This window comes from Typopeltis vanoorti, chromosome 20, assembly GCF_054136105.1.
Source record: "Typopeltis vanoorti isolate ZY-2024b chromosome 20, IOZ_Tvanoo_1.0, whole genome shotgun sequence".
In the NCBI taxonomy this organism is placed as follows: domain Eukaryota; kingdom Metazoa; phylum Arthropoda; class Arachnida; order Uropygi; family Thelyphonidae; genus Typopeltis; species Typopeltis vanoorti.
In genome coordinates this window covers 85,292,637-85,313,081 of record NC_143568.1, presented here as the reverse complement: position 1 = coordinate 85,313,081, position 20,445 = coordinate 85,292,637, and the positions used below count along the sequence as shown (strand labels likewise).

Here is a 20,445-nt window from a genome sequence, read left to right as displayed (position 1 = left end):
CTTCTAGAAGTTTTGAAATCAGGAAAAAGGAACACATAGGAGATGTAAACAATAATAGAGAAGACAAATCGGGGTTAGCCTTTCATTTCTCTAGGACAAAACTCCATGCTCTACTTAGAAGAGGATTTCCACTCCCGAATGATAAAAGAAGCCACAACAGTTATTTGTTCAAAACAAAACCTAAATAGAAACCAAGGATTAATTCTGCCTAAGATCTGGAAGACCCTCATTAGATCTTTAAACTTCCCAGAATTAAATTTTGCTACAAATTATAGAACTTTCCTACATAACAACAAGCGAGATCATACACGCTCTATGTGTGTGATGTAAGCATTCTTCTGTTTTTTGTAAAAATGCAATTGTATTCGATTCATTTACAGTTTTAGTGTAACGGTTTTAGCATTTAAGTGGTCTTACATCTATATATCTTTTACCGTGACGAAGCCAACAGCTATAGTTGGCGAAACTAGTTGGTATAACTTAGTTTGAAATAAATCTGACCTATAAACCCAAATAGAAGTCAATCTTTCCTAAAGAAGGGTGACATTTTCCCTATTGGTTTTTTCACCTGTAACATGTATGATTAAAAATGTTGGTACATTTATGTTAGCATTATATATCATTGGTTTCTTACTTCTGTTTCCATATGCTGTATCTACAGTATCAGTACTTGGTTGGGACTTTGTTAGGGCCCCTGAAACATTTGAGGATGAAACTTCATGCTCAAGAAGTTTTTGGTTTGGTGCCAGAGCTCCCCACCCACCATGGAGCCACACATGGATGCCCACTGCCTGGCAAACAATGAGGGCATTCAGGAGTGGAATGTCAGGGCTACTCCGGATGCTATACCGGTACTACAGCACGCCTAGGATCCCAATCCCGGACCATTGGGTCAGAGACTTACTGCAACACCGTTGACCCTTGCAGGCAAGCCCACTAGCCAATTGATCCTGGCTGGGCCATCCAGGACCACCTGTGTTGCCAAAGCAAGGGCAAAGTAGTGCAAGACTACCAGGATCCCCCTTTCTGGATGTCCATGCATGGATTGCACCACACGGCGGCAGGGCCGTTGGATCCCAGTGATGGTAGTCTGGAAAAAAGATTAGTGAAAAAGACTCAGGAGAAGTAGAGTGAAGAATACAGGAAGAAAAGCAAAGAAAAAGATGAAGAATGAAAAGGGCCAGTTCCATCACTAGGAGGTCCCCCCCCCCTCCAACACGAACAGTGACTGCCATTTCAATAAGAATATCAAATTTTAATACTGATCTTCAATACTAGATTTCATTACATCTCATCAAGACAGGGAGAAATTATATCATCACTTTTAGGACCATTTTAATTGCAAAAATAAACAAAGCAAAAGTATGGTATCTATGGCCAAAAATGACTCAAATTCAATTGTTGAGATGAAGTATCAAAGAAATGCTATTACAAAACTAATCTAAAAAGATTGGCAATCATTTTCTTTCTTTCTTTCTTACATGTTCACTATTGAATACAGTTTTCATTCTGTTTTTAATAGCATATATCGGAATTGTATGCTGTAATTGTGTGTGTGTGTGTGCGTGTATGTGTGTCCCCATAGCCTATATAAGGTTAATATTCAATAAGTTATTCACAATGAGTTAGATGACTTGTAAAGATGCAAAATTACAGAATATTAATACACTGGCCTTAAATGTTTATACAATATAATTAAGCTTTTTTTTTTCTTTTTTTTTTTTTTGTAAACATCTAACATGAAATTAATTCAAAACATGAGACATGAATAACTTACCATGCAAGTAGTCTGCCAAATCTCCTCCATTGCAATACTAAAATTAATATAACCCCATTAAATCAAGTATTTAAAAATTAAAATTATATTCCATTATTAATTAAACATACAAACTTGAACACAGTATCACAATACCTCAACAAGCATTTATTACATTAATATGAAAAATCAGTTAATGTGGGGGTAGGATAACAATGCATATACGTCAGTATTCCAGTGTTCTGTTACAAAACTTATTAAAAGCAAATATGCATCAAATACAAAATCATTATGAATGAAAAAGTGTAAGAGTTAATATGATTCACTGAAAGAGTGAGATTAGGATTCGTAATATATTAATGACACACAGAAGTGTGCCATTAGTATATTGAATGATCAAATCCAAAAATATTCGGCATGGATGATTTCTGATGAAAAAATACTATAGGCTATTCTTGAATTCCGTAAATCAATTGAAGCAGTGAACAATTAATCTGAATGAGATACAATTATATTAACATTAGCTTAACATTAATTAAAATTGATCCTTTCATTTTTGAATGAAAGTGGGTCATGACAATGAATCTCATTAATACAAATTCTTTCATGAAAAATTCTCATTTATATAAAACATATTATCATTGCCTTTCCACAGGATAGACTATGTAACAAAATTCAGTTTTTGCTGTTTTGAATATGACCAAACCAATTCAGGCTAGCAGACCAGTGTATTATATATATCTGTAAACTAGGAGTGTTCTTCTAAATCAGTCTGAAGTTTTCAAGAGGAAAAATCCCTGCCATTTTCATATGAGACCAGTTATTATTATTATTATTAAAACAAGACCTCATGGAGTCAAAGACTCATCTAGGAGGTCCTTTTATCTTACACACACATCTCATCATACCGTGTCTTAAACACATTCAAACTACTTGCAGACACCACGCTCTCAGGCAGGGCATTCCAATCACTCACAACTCTGCACGAAAAAAAACCTGCCTCTCACTCCCTTACTCACACCCTCCTTATACAGTTTCCAGGGATGACCTCTGGTTCTCCCCTGATCTCCCACTATTCTCTGTAGAACTTCTCCACCATTGATCCTATAACAACCCCTTACCAACTTGTAGGTCTCTATCATATCTCCCCTCTTCCTTCTCTCCACGAGACTCCGCAAATTACATCTTTTCAATCTTTCCTCATACTCAACATTCCAGAGGTCAGAAACTACCTTAGTCATTCGCCTTTGGACCCTTTCCAACATCTCTTCATCCTTCTGAAAACCCGGTGACCAAATCTGGGCACAATAGTCCAAGTGTGGCCTAATCAAAGCCTTATACATTGGAACAAGTATCTCCCTACTTCTACATGTCAGTGTCCTCCGCATCATTCCCAGAAGTCTTTGTGTTGTCTTCACAATTTTGGCGATGTGTCCCCTAAATTTTAGATCCTTATCCACTATCACCCCCAGATCTCTTATTTCCTCTACTTCCAACAATATATTCTCACCAAGCATAAATTCTGCATCCCATCTTTGTTTTCCAAATTTTAAAACCTTACATTTTGCAACATTGAACTCACATCCCCATTTGCTTGCCCAATCACTCAATTTATTCAAGTCTTCTTGCAAGGCCACAACATCTTCACTACTCTTTATGGTTCGTCCCAACTTTGCATCATCTGCAAACAACTGAATATCTCCATCCAAATCTTCACCAATATCATTAATATATAAGTTAAATAGTAATGGCCCTAAAACAGACCCCTGAGGCACTCCACTAGTGACTTTCCTTTTCCTGGATATTGCACCCCCATACACAACTTGTTGATACCTATCAGATAGCCAGTCTCCAATCCAATGCACTAATCTAATATCCAACCCCATCTGCTCTAGTTTGACTGCCAACTTATCATGAGGTACTCTATCAAAAGCTTTTGCGAAATCCAAGTATATTACTGTGTATCCTTCTCCTCTGTCCAAGGAAGCAGTCACTTTATTGTAATAAGTAAGTAGATTACTAAAACATGACCTCCCTTTAGCAAATCCATGCTGTCCATCAAAAATTATACCATTGTTGTCAACCCAACTCTGGATCCTAGTTCTCACAAGCTTCTCCAACAACTTAACCACAACACCTGACACACAGATAGGCCTATAGTTTGATGCTTGAGTTCGATCACCTCCTTTATGAAGTGGCACAATCTTGCCCTCCTTCCACTCTTTAGGAACTTGACCAAGTGCAAGACTCGTATTAAAAAAATATGTCAAGGCAGGTGTCAACTCTCTAGCACACTCCTTCAGAATACGTGGTGATATATTATCAAGTCCCACAGCCTTATTTACATCTGTTTACTCAACTCCCCAAACACCTCTTGCTCACTTACAGTCAGTCTCTCCTCCCCATCATCAACTGCTCTTAATCTCTCCATGAAGTCACATTCACAAGATTGAAAGATCTTTATGAATTGCTCATTAAGTATCTCCACAACACATTCTGCAACAACTGTCTTTATACCATTTCCTCCAATCAATGTCATCCTTCCATAATCATTCTTTCTTTTGCTGGCTACATATCGAAAGAACTCCCTAGGATTCTTTTTGGCTTCATTAGCTAACTGCTGTTCATACCTCTCTTTAGCTACTCTCACCAACCAAGTCACCCTCCTTGCCTGGTCTTTGTAGACCTCATGAAATTGGTTACTTCCACTTCTCTTATGCTGTCTCCACAATGCCTTTTTTTTCTGTATTGCATGCTTAATCTCTTTATTCATCCATCTCACACCTACCTTATTTAACCTTCTCACCCATGGTATACATTTAGACATTGCATCTACTAAATAGTTTTTATGCTTTTCAACTGAAGATCAGTTAACTGATCTTCAGTTGAAAAGTCCTTATAAAGGTTCTCCATATTTAAATGGGACTTGAATGTTAATTTTTCCAACCAAAGTGCACTGTTCATGCTAACTGAACTACAACATTTGATGAATGTTCAATATCATATGAAGGTGAAAAATATATTAAATTTAAAAGCTTCTGAATTTTTGCAAGTTTTATAATTTATAATCAGAACTCAAAATCATAATTTAGTACAAAAAAAGAAACTTTTTTTATGTACCCGTCATCCACGAGAGGTTGATCAAAATGCAGTACATTAGTACCATGAATGGGCAGAAAGGAGACAAGAAAGAAGAAGAAACTTCTTAAAACTGAATTTCAAGATCAGTAAAGTGCACTCTTTAGGAAATATATAATATTTCTAAAAAATGAAAACAGCAGAAAAAGTGAATTAGTAAGAGAAGGGGATCATTAATCAACCTAAATGCTCTCTTCTGTACTAAATCAACTTTTTTTAGGGAGAAGTTGGGGGGGGGGGTCATCCCAAATGTGAGAACAGCATTTAATGAGTAGATGGATTTGTACAGAGTCAACAACTGTTCAGAAGTAAACTAATGCCTCAAATAAAAGAGAAAACCTAACTTTTTGAATGTTGAGAAGGTAATATTTGTAATATGCTTATACCAAGAAAGAATTATTATTATTATTACGTGACACCGCCAAGCAGTCCAAAGACTCATCAAGGGAGGGCACCTACTCTATAACTCTCCGTCTCCACCAGCTACCACAACTACCATCATCATATACACCAATAGCATCTACCATCCACCACTAGTATTTTCGCAGACAATCATAAACATCCATGCCCACGGCGGGATTTGAATCTGCAGCCTTTGGCTGAAGAGCAGATAAGCTAACTACTCAGCAAACCAGGCCGGCAATTGCAGTTAAAGTAATTCCAAGAAGAGAATACTCATCTTGTCTATAGATGTGGGTCTTGTCCAATATAGAAGAAGATGGAAAAGGTTTGTAAGAAACAGAAACAAGGTTATCAGTTGAAGAATGGTTCGGTAATCAAAATATAAAATTTTTGAATATTCTGCAAGGTTTGGTGATTTGTGTAGTGCAGACTTATAAAATGAGAAAGAAAAGTGCAGCGTATACTGTCATCAGCTAAACAGGCATACCCAAGTCATATGACAGGTCAGTTTCCAGACCACCATCATATAGCACTGTATAGCGAATCATTGCCCCCCCTCCACTCCAACATACTCACTTACAGATGCATGTAATGCATGAAAAATGCAAAAAAAAAAAAACTTCCAAGATGCATGTAATGGTTTAATAATGTTAAACAGTCATATATGTGCATCAGTGAATGTAAATAAAGCATTTATTTATGTCAGATATGCAAGCAAAAAAACATGTACAATAATTTTTTCAAATAAAAAAGTTATTCTGAATAGCTTGGCTTAAGGAAATACACAAACAAGTTTAGTCATCAATCTATACCATTAAAAGTTTTTTTCATTTCAGCAATAAGATCATTACATTTACAGATAACTATAGTATTAACTAGTGTAGCACTTTCCACTTCCCTCAGAACTTTATTTTTAACAACTCTAGCAATGCTAGTGCAGCTTCTTTGTGTTTGATACTCCATTGTCACTAAATTTAATAATTTTAATTTTAGCATGCAATGTAATAGGTTTACGTGTTTTCTTGTTTTCACTGGAGTAACAGTACACTTACTCTGAATTTTATCAGCCATTATTAACAATAAAATAATAGTTATAAATAGTTTACAATTCACAGTAAAACACAAAGATATGTAAAGAGCAATGACATCACTCAGTTCATAAATAAACTGAGTTTGTGAATACTATGCATTGACTGATACAGAGCAGTATCATGTTGCTAAAATTGTAGGAGTGAATACATTACTGCATAAATGGGCACTAATCATAAATGAAAGTGTCATATGAGTGAACTATCATAAAGTGAAGCATCGTAAGGAGGAGTATTACTATATTAGATTTACAGTCAAGTAGAGAAGGTAACTGATTTATAAAAGGAAGATAGTAAGCAAAAGAACAGAGCCCTGTCAAGCATCATCATTAGTTTCTAAGGTTGAGGATAAAAATATTTGCCATCCAAGTAGACAACCTGGTAACAGAAGCAGTGCTTGCTTCTGCTACCATTTACTAAGATTACAAATTTAGAAATCTGTAATATCCGTTTATTCACCTGGTTTACCTGAGGTTCACTAAATAAAACTTTTTCTATATTTGATATATAAAATGTTATTAAAAATTATCATAAATATTTTACTTATTTTTTTATACACTTTTACAGTAAATTTATGCTTAAAAAGCTGTTATATACTTAATCCTTGTAGATACTTATATGTTGGTGACACATAACTATTAATTTTAAGGAAATACAACGTATACTATTATATTAATTAAATAACTTTAATTAATACTCCCAATATTTCGGTAATGTTACATTACCATCTTCAGAGAACATAAAAATTAATGAAATGTGCACGCAGGCACTAACACTGAACAAATATGGCTGAAGACAACAACTGAAGTCAGTCCTAGAGTCCTGCCATAAAATACGTTGGAAGAAAGCCTCCTTAGTACACCGCAGCAAGTTTAAATATGAGAGATTATTCTTAGAATCAGCCTCAGCTTTAAGAAACTCCCCAAACCTCAATAAATTTGGATGCATGAGACTGCCCCAAATATGGGAGGCTTGCATTCTTAGAACATCAGCCCAACAGCCAAGATTAATACCCAATTTGGCCCACCTAGTGGGCCAAATTGGGTATTAATTTAGGACTCTAAATTAATACCCAATTTGGACCCTAGGACTGACTTCAGTTGTTGTCTTCAGCCATATTTGTTCAGTGTTAGTGCCTGCATGCACATTTCATTAATTTTTATGTTCCCTGAAGATGGTAATGTAACATTACCAAAATATTGGAAGTATTAATTAAAGTTATTTAATTAATATAATAGTATACATTGTATTTCCTTAAAATTAACAGTTATATACTTAATGTTTTGTTCACATTCCTAAAACATCACACTGTGAATTAAAAATATCACTTAATAATTTTAGCAAAATAATTTATAGCAAATAATGAGTAAATAATCAGCAATAATGAATACCCATTTTTGACAAAAAAAAAGTACAAAGCAGAAGTCAGACCATGTGGATGGAAACTTACTTAATAGGCCTTTGTGTTGAATCCAAATGAATGCCTCAGAGATGTCGAGAGCAAGCACTCTCCAAACTTTTTCACAGCATTTGTCAAAGGTGGGTAACATAAGAGAGATGATTCCCTGTTGAAGGACAGCAGCAGAATCGTTACTGATTATTGTTTATTAGTTGAGAGGTTCTCACATAGCACAGGAGTTGAATGTTTATGGTTTTCTCCATTTCTTTTTAGAAATGAAGTGAATGGAATTGGATGCCAAAAATTTATTGCACTTTTTAAATGGGTAAGGGCTAATTTCTCTTGAGTATAAACCCTTCAGTGCAATCAGATACATTTTAACATCCAGTTTTATCTAAACAGATAAGATTCTCCTGATCTTTTTCTGGCAAAAATCAAAGGGGGCATTAAATGTTGTGTCAGGAATGGTAAGACATTTACCAAGAATCAGAGGAAAAGTTAGCAAGCAGAGATTTACTTTATCTGTATATAACAATGCAATGGAACTATTCAAATGCAAAAGAGGAGTGGAAGGATGGATGGCTAAGAGTTTTGGAAAGAGACCAGAAAATGTAATTGCCATTTGACTGATGCAAGTTTACTGCTTTTATTCCTTTCAAAATTGGTTTAATTAAAATTGTGTATTAATTAAATTTTCTGTGTTTCTTGTGTATGTGGTTTTGAGAGTGAACAAAATGGTGATGAGACAGACTGGCATGAAAGACGAATGCAAATGGCAATGGGTGTTTCAAAAATGGTCAGGTGCCATGAATGCAATATTATATGCTTGAGGAGATAATGAAGATATCTATGTGAAGAGTGCATGTGTAAATATTTAACATGCTTATGGATTATGAGGTATCTTTAAATGTGAGAGGTAGCAGGCAAAAGGCAGAGCAACGGATACTGAATGTAGCTATGGAAGTTAGCAGGGTTGATGGTACAGTTGCATGCATGACTGCCAATGCAGCTGACGATAATTGTAAGACAATGGGCATGACTGGCAATGCAGTAGTGACAGTGAGCAGTAAGCGTGCAAGGTGGTGAGAATGCGAATGGCAACAAGAAAGTAATTGAAGAAATGAAAGTGGAGTTGATGAAGACTGCATATACAGATTTGCATGGAAGTGCAAAGAAGAATGGAACAAAAGATGGCCTTTTGAAAGTGATATATCGAATGATTCGAGAGTAGTCCTGTATGGGGATTTAATATGATTAGGGTGAGTGAAAAGGTAAGCAAGGTTTATTTTCCTGGAGGTAGAATGAGCAAGGTGATTGAAGCATTCAATACAAGGAGTAAAAGAATTGAAATTGAATAAGATTATAGTTAGTAAGGGTATAAGGATTAATGGTGAAGAGGAATGGGTTGCCAGAGTCAGTTTGAATGCTTTATCTGTCAATGAATTCAAAGAGAAATCCAATAAATATTGTGCGTAGAGTTTTGGTCTCCTACAGTGAGTCACTGGATTCCACGGAGGTGCAATAATAATAAGAATAAAATAAAATTAATAAGAAACAAATTTTAAGACTGCATAATATAAAAACACAGATAACACCAAATAATGTGTTGATAGCAAATGTGACAGTATCAAGGCTCGTTGCAGATAAGGGAAAGTATTTTTCCTGATTCACTGTGAACGTACGTAAGAGGAATTGTTTTACTGTGCTAGCCAAATACTAAATCTTTCTACTAATTCAGCCAGCAGAATATATGTAAAATATGTCAATTTGGTATGATAGTCATGTAAAACCAAATATCTGGTGCATCCCTACTGTTCACTCTCCTAATTTTTCTTAAAACTCTCTCTCATATCTGTTTTTTTTTGATAAACTGTATATTTCTGACCAAAATCTCAGATTCATAAAAGAATGAGCATGTTACCCAGACATGATAAGGCAGAGTTGAGGAAAAGAGCAGCAATAATGAATGATATGATAGCAAAAATGTGTTGAAAGAGAAACTTGGATTACATGGATGCCTGGAGTGCATTTGAGGATAGAAGAAAGCTATGTGTGAAAGTGTATTGGAACAAGGAAAGACAGTGTACGTGTTGGCAGGGTAGGAACAGAAAATACAGTGATGATGTATTACTTATAATAACAGATTTAAGAACATGAAGGAAAATAACACTAATGGTTTCAAGAGCATATGGTGTGAGGTGGAGGTGGTTAAGACAGGATATTTACTGAGATATTGCTATAAGCCAGGGAACACAGAAGGTGAAGAGCAGGAGATGTTTCAGCAGAGTTTGGCAAGTACAAAACAAGTGATCATTATGAGAGATTTTATCTATAGTAGTATAAATTGGGAAGAAGAAACAGCATGTAATAGTAAGGGAATGGAATTTCTCAAATTCTTAAGGGACAAATGTCTTAGTCATCATGTAGTAGAATCACAAGGCTCAAGAGTTTTAGAGGATTTCAATGTAACTAGATGTCATCCCTGCTCCTTACTGGAGAGAGTAACCAGGTAGTCTCTTGGAGGATGAACAGACATACAGAAATACAATGGTAAAAGAAATTTTATGTGGAATTATAAGACAGGTGATAATTTTAGAAACAGCTTGGGGCAGTTCCATACATGGAAGAATTGGAAGGGAGAGATATCACCAGTGCATGTGAACTAGTGAAGAAATATGTATGAGCAGCAATGGCAAGTTGTAAACCTCAAGTGAAAAAGAGAATATGATTTGGTGTAAAGTGGATGATTAACTAACCAAATCAAACAAAGAACTGCAGATGAGAAAGAAGTTATAGAAAAGGCACAGAGAGGCAGAGAGAAGTATCATGAGGAACATAAGACTCAGGCCAGGAAAGTCACTAGCATAGTAAGGAAGCAAGACTAGAATACAAGAAGAGATTATCCCAGCAATCCAAGGAAAATCCTAAGGAATTCTTTCATTGGCCAGCAGGAGTAGAAATGATTACACGAATGTGAGAGTCAAGTGAGTGATACAGAAGACACAGTGAATTGTTGATTACTTTATTGGGGAAAGTATATCCTGGAAAAGTTGGTTTTATTACTTGAGGGATGGGGGTGGGGGTTTCAAGGTTTTGAAATGCACGAGGAGAATGTATTTCAAATACTACAATAAGTACTCTGCATATTAATAAGGCAGTGAGACTGGATGGAATTTTGCCATGTGTTTCAAGAGAATATGCTATGGAACTGATGGCTCTATTGACCTAGCAAAAATTTTCAATGAGTATCTGGGTAATGAAAAGGTGCCCAAGGAATGGTGGAAGTTGGATATGATAGTCACTGCATACTGGAAGTGTCCAAGTACAGATTAGTTTGTATTTCTTCTGTAGTTAAGATTTTGAAGAAATCAGCGAGTGATCATATACAGCATTGGGCAGAAGAGGGTAATGTTACCTGTGAGAGTTAGAATGAATTTGTTAAGGGTTACTCTTGTTTTAGTAATCTGGCTCTCTTTCAAAATAAAGGAACAAGAGTGGTTTGATGAGGGAAAGACATATATGGCCATTTTTTGGATTTTACAAAGGCATGTGACAGGGTGCCACATGATAAGCTGATAATTAAGCTACAACATATGGGTTTAGATATTATGTTAGTGAAATGACTTGAGGATTGGATATGACAGATGATGACAGATGTGAGAGTTGTGTACAAGGGAACAGCTTCGAGTAAGCAGGAAGTCGCAAATATAGGGTTCAGTACCAGGATCTGTACTATTTAATCTTCATATCAATGACAACATCAGTGGATTGCAGTGAAATATTCAGTTCTTTGCAGATGATGCGCAGTCCTTCAGGATTTAAATAAGCTGAAAAGTTTTAAATAAGTTTTTATTTAAATAAGTTTAGTTTAATGCAACTAAACGTAAGGTCTTGAATTTTGGGATCCAATGATGGTAAGCTGCATGCTCTGCTGGAAGAACTGCACTAGAGAAAGTGGAGGAGGAAAGAATTCTTGGGATGATCACTGATAGAAATCTGAAGTTTAGCAGACATATCATCACAAAAGTGATGGAAGTAACCCAGAGGACTGTAGCAGTACTGAGAAGGATGCTGAATTGGTCAGCATCCATCTCAGTAAAGCACTGATCAGAATACATCTGGATTACTGTGCCTGGATTTGGTCATTGTGGAAAGGGTGCAATGGATAATAAAAATGATATCAGGACTGTGTTAGTTAACTCTAATTCTATTAGTAATGAGGATAGACCAAGGGCATGTGGACAACAGAGTTTAGTGTATAAAAAGAAGGGAATGATATGATTGAGACATTTAAAAGTTTAACTGCTTAGAGGCAGTTAGAGAATTGAATCTGGGGAGATTGTTCATATAGCAGAACAATAGGAGGAACAAAGACAAGGGGCAATCTCTGAACGCTGCAAATGGAAATAGTGATCAAGAGGGTGAGAGGTGCCATTTTTGCATGGAGGCAGCTGGACTGTGAAATGCATTGTCTGATAAGATATTTAAAACACAAATGGACAATGAGTTTAAAGAATAGTATGATAGACTTGTGTTGTCTAAGAGGGGCCTCTTACGATGAGTCTTGTGACTCCATGCAGGTCATGAATAATAACAAGTTATAACTGATTTGAAACACTGGCTTGAATACTGCTAGTTTAGTGTTTTGGCTAATTTCTCTCATATTTTGTATAGACTTATTCAACTGGCTGCCTACCATACCACCACTGCTTACTTTATTATCTGATTTCATATTTAAATTGCTATATTCACTAAAAATTATGCTTAAATAGCCAAAATATTTTACTTATTCTTCTAGGTTCTTCATTGAGAATGCAGTTTAAGTTTTCCATATTCCTGTCTATTTTCATGGTTTTAGTCTTTTTTATTGCTAATTTGCATGCAAAATTTGTTACCATTTTATTCAATTCAGTTAAAGAATCCAGGAGACTTGCACTAAATATGTTTAGGAGTACATCATCATCTGCATGAAGCAAATAGCTCAGTTTAATATGTACAATTCTGATATATATATATATATAGGAAGATGGTTTCAAGCAAAATCAGATTTATAAGATAAAGGGGGCACAATATCTCCATTTTTATTCAAATGAATAAGAATGGAGACAGTGTACACCTTTTATCTTATATCTGTGTTTGCATCAACCATCTTCCTGTACTTCCATCAATTCTACCACTGACTTACAATTTAAATATAGATTATGTACTGCTCTGAATAATATTCCAGAATTAGACCTTCTGATCATGTCTTCTGAATTATGCTGTGCAGCCACTGTAAAACTTTTATACCTTCATATTTGAGCATTTCTGGTCAGATATCTACTCCAGCTTTCTGTCTACATTTCAGGTTTCCGATGGCTTTTTTTTACTTCAAATACTGATATGTAATGCTTTCAAGAGTTCTATTAGCAACACTACTTTAAGCCTACTGAAATCCTCATGGAGAAACAAAATATAAACTGTACTCACTATAGCCATAAAACAAATCCATAATGTACATCACTCGTGTTTTTCTTCTTCCAGACTACTGCTTCCCCATACACAACCTTGATGATACCAATCAGAATAGTCATTTTCCTATTCAACATATTAGTGAGTCAGATAGTATACTGCATAATTCCTAGAATATCCCAATTTAAACAGTTCCTTGTCATATTGCAATTCATCTAAGCCCTTTGCAAAATAGATATCCATTTCTGTACTGTACTATGGAAGTAAATTGTTAGAATACAACCTCCACCTCCTTAACAAATGCACACTGATCTTCATAGGAAATCATGCTATCAATCAACCCTGTATCCTAGAACTCACCTACCATACCTGTCAATCCAAAACTGCAGAATGGTATATAACTTGCCATGAAACCTAAGCCTTGCACCTCCATACCTCTGTGGAAAAATTTTACCCGCATCCATTCTTTTGGAACCTTCCATTTTGTAAGGCTCTTATTAAACAAGAATGTCAAGATCAACATTAGCAGTCTGTAACATTCCTTAAAAACATACTGCCAGGTGAACAAAACTCCATCTACCTATATACTGCTTATACCAAAACTCAGAATAACTGAAAGAAAACTATCAACACATCAAAAACTGACTTTGAAAGAGCTAAGAGCAGAAAACTCACATTCTGTCCAAATAGCATCCATGCATTCTGGTCTCTAGCTAAAGTCATTGGTTGCAACTGCTGCATAACACTATTCTCATCACTATGCTTCCTGTTGGTTTTGTTGCATCATCAGCCACTGAAAAAAGTCGGTCTCCTGACTTCCTACTTCTCCTCCAATTCTTACATTGCTGATTTTGATAACTATCTCCCAACCATCCTCAACACTCAATGCCTATTGTGTCTTTCTGCCAGAAAGAGATTAGGAAAATTTTGCTCAAATTTGGATACCAAAAAGTCTCCTGAACCTAATGGCATTCCTCTGATTGTCCTAAAGGTTTGTGATACCTCACATTCTGTGTTGCCTTTCTAGTGGTATCTACACTGCAGTCTGGAAATTAGCCCTCATTCAAACTATCCCTAAAAAGTGTGACAAATCTATACTTTCAAACTACCATCAATTTCTCTCACTTTAATTCTTTTTAAAGTAATGGAAAGAACCATCAACACCCAACTCCTATGCTACCTTGAAAGCTCTCATCTAATAAATGACCAACAGCATGGATTCCATCACTGCCAATCAAGAGGGGATATACTAACCTATGTCGCCCATCTCTGGATATCTTCAAGGCTTTTGACCGAGTTTAGCACAAATGTCTATTAAGTAAACTCCCATCATTTGGTCTGTCCCCCCTCCCCGACTTCTGCACTTGGGTAGCCAGCTTTCTGATAGAACACTCACTTTGAGTGACAGTCCTAAGTGAAGTTCACTTAGAAAATAAGGAACCATCTAAGTACACAACCAATGCAAGGATCCCACAAGCCTCTGTTCTTTCTCTCTCTCTCACCCACCCTATTCCTCCTACATATAAATGATCTACCTCCACAGACAGACTACAACTCAATATATAGTTTTGCTGACCACAGCACACTGCATTTCTCCTTTTCATTTGACACCTGGCAATGCAAAATCACAGCAATCTCCAGAGCCTTAACCACTACTAACTTAAATACAGATCTCAAAAACATTCATCAGTGGGTTTTGGATAACCTTGTCAATTTCAATGCTAGCAAAACACAGTCCTGCCTTATTTCCCACAAAAAACTTCTCTTCCAGCCTTACTTTTGACAACTCCAAAATCTCTATGCATGCTGAAATCTATCTTCCTGGGATAACATTAACCTTAAATTTGTCTTGGTACAAATATATTACAAATCTTTCTGCCTCCAAAAAAATTAGGTTTTCTTTTTCGTTCAAAGTGTTACTTTAACTTCAAACAATTCTAACTTTTACAAATCACAAATCCATCTGATTTGTGAACTGAATAATGCTCTCACATAGCTTCCTGAAGATACTGGATTCTGTACAGAAAAGGGCAGTGCAGTCAGACTAATTAATGACCCCTCTCTCAATAATCTGGACCAGAGTCCCAGGAACACTGATCTTGCAAGTATTAATAATTTATTTCATAGGTATGTGGTGATCAGCATTTATTTTTTAAAAAATTATGGAAAGAACTAATATGTTATAGTAAAACTAAATTAATATAAACCAAAATAATCATAGTAATTGTTTCCATTTTTTTTTTTAAATGATTGAAGGTATTAAAGATTAGGTGCTGTTTAAGCTCATAAATGGAATTTAATGGAATGAATAAACATTAGAGAAATAATTACATGCATGTTTAATCAGTCCAACATTTTGTCTGTAACAGAGATGAAATATAAAAATTTTAATAACACACACAAAAAAAAAACACAAGACACTAAGTGGAAGACGTCAGACTAGAAGCCTAAAATCCTATGAGGATTTTAAGCTTCTAGCACCCATAAAAGGTGCCCTTCATAGGATTTTAGTCTATCATCTTCCCCTTATTGTTTTGTGTGTGTGTGTGTGTGTGTTATTACAATTTTTACATTGTAACCCAGAATATGTGATTTGAAATGATTCTTCTTCTTCAACCTTCTGGTTCTGTCCACTGCTGGACGAAGGTCTCCCCCATGATTTTCCAGATCACTCGGTTTTCTGCCTCTCCCATCCATCTCACTCCCAATTTGTTCCAGTTCATCTCTCCACCTTCTTCTCAGTCTTCCTCTGTGTCTTGCTCCATCCATTGGTCTCCACTCTGTTGTTTTTCTAGTCCATCTCCCGTCACTGCATCTGGCAATATAGCCAGCCCATCTCCACTTAGCCTGTTTAATGTATTTTACAATATCCATGACACCTGTTTGAGATCTTATCCAGATATTTGTCTTCCTATCTCTTAATGTTATTTTTAGCATACTCCTTTCCATGCGATGTTGTGTTGTTCTCAGCTTTTTGTTTAGAGCTTCTGTTAAAGTCCATGTTTCTCCTCCATATGTTAGGACAGGAAGTATGCACTGGTAGAAAGCTTTCCTTTTTAGACTCATAGGGATGTCACTTCTGAATATGTCTCTCATTTACCCATAAGCCATCCATCCAAGGTGAATTCTTCGTTCAATCTCTTTTCTTTGGCACTCCTCAAAGGATAACAATATGTATATGTATGTATATTGAAATGATTAAACCTGTTTATTTATCTGTGCTGTATTCATTCCATTAAACCTGATTATGAGATCAGCACTAACCTTTTCATTTAATGCTGAACTATTCCTCCTAAAATTTCCATGATCACTTCCTTGTATGTATGCCATTATGTATATTCTTTCCTAATAGAGGCCCACATATGACTGCATGTGATAATGTCACCACCATCTAGGTACATTATCATAGTCAGTGTGACTAAATGGAGACAGAATTTGCCATATCATTCACAGTAGCATTCTCTGATGGAATGATGGAATCCAAGATGCTTGATCCTTTGTATGTTGCCATTACATAATGTCAGTACAGATGTCTCTCAGAAACTCAAGAATATAATTTTCTTTTCTGCTAGATAGCATTCCAACCTATATTCCATAATTAAAATTATTCCCCACCCCCCAAAAAAAAAATCACACTTCTCTTATTAGTTAAACAATTTGCATTAGTAAAACACTATTCTAGCAATGCATTGCTACATTTATTGAATATTCCAAGAAAACAATTTAATGTATTTTAAGTAACTATATTTAAAATACATAACAGACTAGATTTGTTACAATGCTTACCTCCATGACCAGGTAGACATGATGAACAGTTTCCTAAAAGAAATTAGCTGTAAAATATCTCATAAACAAAAACTCATAAATAAATAAGTATTCCTAAAAGATCAACCATATTAGCAAAGCATATACAGAAAAACAAGAATCAGTATAATCATAACCAAGATCTTGGAATTATCCTGACATCAGGCCTCTCCTGGCATAAACACATCACAACCACTGCATCCTCAGCTTCCAAAAAACTAGGATTTCCCTTTCACTCAAAACGTTACTTCACCTCTAAAACAGCTCTTAACCTTATACAAATCACAAATCTGTCCACGTATCGAATACTGTATAGTATTGGATATCCGGGCAGATTTGGAGTGAGGCTCCTAAAAGCTCCCTCCAATTGCTCTCCTCTATAGTGACTCAATACAGAGGAGAGCAATTAGATTGATAAATGACCCATCTCTTACCAACTCACTCCCCTCAATTTCACACATATGTTTGGGCTCTGCAATTTGTGTATTCTATAAATATTTCCATGGCAAATGTTTATCTGAAATAGCATCAACAATTCCCCTACTCGGTACTAAGCCTGCTGGAACATGTACAGCTGCCATCCAACATCCCTTCACAGTACACCTTGAAACCTACAGAATAAGTTTCTTTTCCTCCTCCTCCATCCCTGCTACTGCTGTGGAAGAGTCTTCCCCTGATGTATTTCCCAAGGAATACAATACAGTAATCCCTCTAATGCGTCCCCGATTAGTGCGTCATTTTTTTTCAATACCCAAATTCGATTAGTGCGCCTATATACATCTTAAAAATAAATGTTACAGATTTTAAAAATTTTCTATCTATACATTTTTATGGCTAACTATTTTAAAAAAAAATCACTCACCATGATGAAATAATTTTGTTACCGATTTAAAACATTTTACAAAGTTATTTTTAATGGCATACTAACTACTTCCATGTACACTATGTATACTATGTTCCAAATTTTTACAGCAAAAATTTATGTTGTCTGCTAATTACATAACATTTTCCTGATCACATCTTGTACCTCCTTTGCAATTATTTTCCTTACATTTTTTTTTTTATTTTCAAGTATTTTCCCAACCTTTCATCATGAGTAAAAGAATTAGTGAGCAAAAAAGTGAAAGTGTGAAAATGATTCGAAAAGTAATCTTATTGGACGAAAAACTTGAAATAACAAAGAAAGTGAACAAGGCGAGGTTCAGAGCAAAGATAAGACAAGAACACAAAAATGGGTGAATCAACTATAAGAGCAATTTTAAGCAAAGCTGCTGAATACAAAGTATTATAATGATTGAATTAGAGAGACTTCTTTGTACACGGATCGAAGATTGTAACCAAAAACGGATCCTGTAAGAACTGACCTTATTAAATCAAAAGCATTAAGTCTCTTTGCAACCATAAAAGAAAGGGGTATAAATGATTGAAAAGAAGAATTCCACATTAGTGCTGGGTGGTTTGAGAAATAGTCTACATAATGTTCTAATCACAGGCGAAGCTGCAAGTGCCAATAAGGAGGTGCTGAAAATTATCCAGAGATATGAAGAAAAGTGTATAAGAAGGGGGCTATTGTGACCAACAAATATTTAATGTTGATGAAACTGGCCTTTTTTTTGGAAACGAATGCCTTCCAAGACTTTTCTGGCTAAATCAGAGAAATCTCAGCCCGGTTATAAAGTCGCAAAGTCGAATGAAATTACTACTAGCAATATGCGATCCATTTGGAAGTACATTCTTCCACATTGTGCAAATGATTTTAGAGGCTTTTCAAATGAATCTAAGTTAATTAAATCTCATTCTGAGAAACTGAGTGATTCCGACCTGCTAAATTTAGATGTACAGCGGGAAGATCCTGAAGAATATGAAGAAAATTTAATCACTGACAAGCTCAAAGAGATTTCACAGAAACAAATTTAAAATATTTTTCGTACAACCGAAACTTTTAAGCAGCAATGCTTAGAGATTGGCCCTTGTGAAGAGAGAAGCAGGAAAATTTGCAGAAGAGGCAGTTGTATGAAAAAAAGAAACATAATGCCCACCAGAATAATAGATTTCTATTCTGAATATGTTTTATTGTCTTTCAGCTTCATAGTTTTCCTTTCACTAGGCCCTGAAACATACCCTAATTCTTTTATAAAAAAACTTAAGGGTCAAAAAAGATATCTGAGGAATGAATTATACTTTTTTCCATAGGTTATTATACTCGATTAGTGCATTTTCAATTAATGCACCTGTTTTAAAGAACGCATTAGGTGCACTTATCGAGGGATTGCTGTATACACAGGCTTTTAAAACAAACGTAAACAAGTTTCTCTTTTCCCAATCCACTACCCTTATATAGTACTAATGTACTATAGGTTGATCAACCAACCTATTATGTATGAGCCCAACATAAAAAAAAAATAATAATAATAAAAACTTTGAACAAGTTTTAAATAAACAAATTACTTTCAATTTTTGCCAGACTTAAATGCATTTTGATGGTGTTGAAAAGGATGGCATACTTGCAACTAAACTGCAATGAGATTATCATTAGCCCTCTTTGTATAAAAATACTCATTGCAGGAGGTCCTACTATCTCTCACACACACACAGTTCACTATACCATACTTTCAATGCATTCACTGACTAAACTCTTACAAGCAAATTACCCAAAACTCTCCATACAAAGAACTTACTCCTCGCGCCATCCTTATACAGCTTCCAAAGATAGCTCCTGTTTTCCCACCTATCTCTCTCCCTACATTTTATGAAAAACCTCATTCACATTAATCTGATTATATTATTATTATTATGACACCTCCAGGGAGTCCAAAGACTCATCGAGGGAGGGCACCTACTCTACAGCTCTGTCTCCACAACTCAATCCACCAACTACAACAAACCACAACTACACCAATGCCATCTACCGCCCATCACCACCACTAGTATTTTTGCAGATAATCACAAACATCCATGCCCATGGAGGGATTAGGCCAACCAGGCTGGCAACACTTATAACAATTATAACACTTTACCAAATTATGTCTGAATGATTCCCCACATCTTTGCCTATCCATTAGACTATACAAGTATTTCCTAAGTCTTTCTTCATGCTCAACATTCCAAAGACCAGACCTTTCCAATATCTCTTCATTCTGCTGAAAACTAGGTGACCTAATCTGCACACATTAATCCATATACAATCTGATCAAACCTTTATACAATGAGAAAACAATCTACTCTCTCCTTACATCAATGTCCTCCACATCAATGCTAAAATCTGTTGTGTATTCTCACAATTTTAGCAATGTCCCTCCCCCTTAATTTTAGATGCTTATCAACTATCACTCCCAGATCTTTTATCTCCTCAATTTTCATCGAAGATAGCCCCCCCCCTCACCAATTGTATACTCTGTATTCTATTT

General features: G+C 35.6%; 1 protein-coding gene across 1 annotated transcript in view; it reads right to left on the bottom strand.

Annotated features, from left to right (window-relative positions):
• LOC150095623 (serine/threonine-protein kinase unc-51-like) overlaps nucleotides 1–20,445 on the bottom strand; it is a 393,781-nt gene that overhangs the window by 311,953 nt on the left and 61,383 nt on the right. Inside the window, exons 4-5 of the mRNA XM_090409927.1 lie at nucleotides 17,021–17,053; nucleotides 1,778–1,814 (exon numbers count right to left, since the gene is read on the bottom strand). Of these exons, the coding sequence (XP_090266053.1) occupies nucleotides 1,778–1,814; nucleotides 17,021–17,053 (70 nt within the window). The remainder of the gene's footprint in view (nucleotides 1–1,777; nucleotides 1,815–17,020; nucleotides 17,054–20,445) is intronic.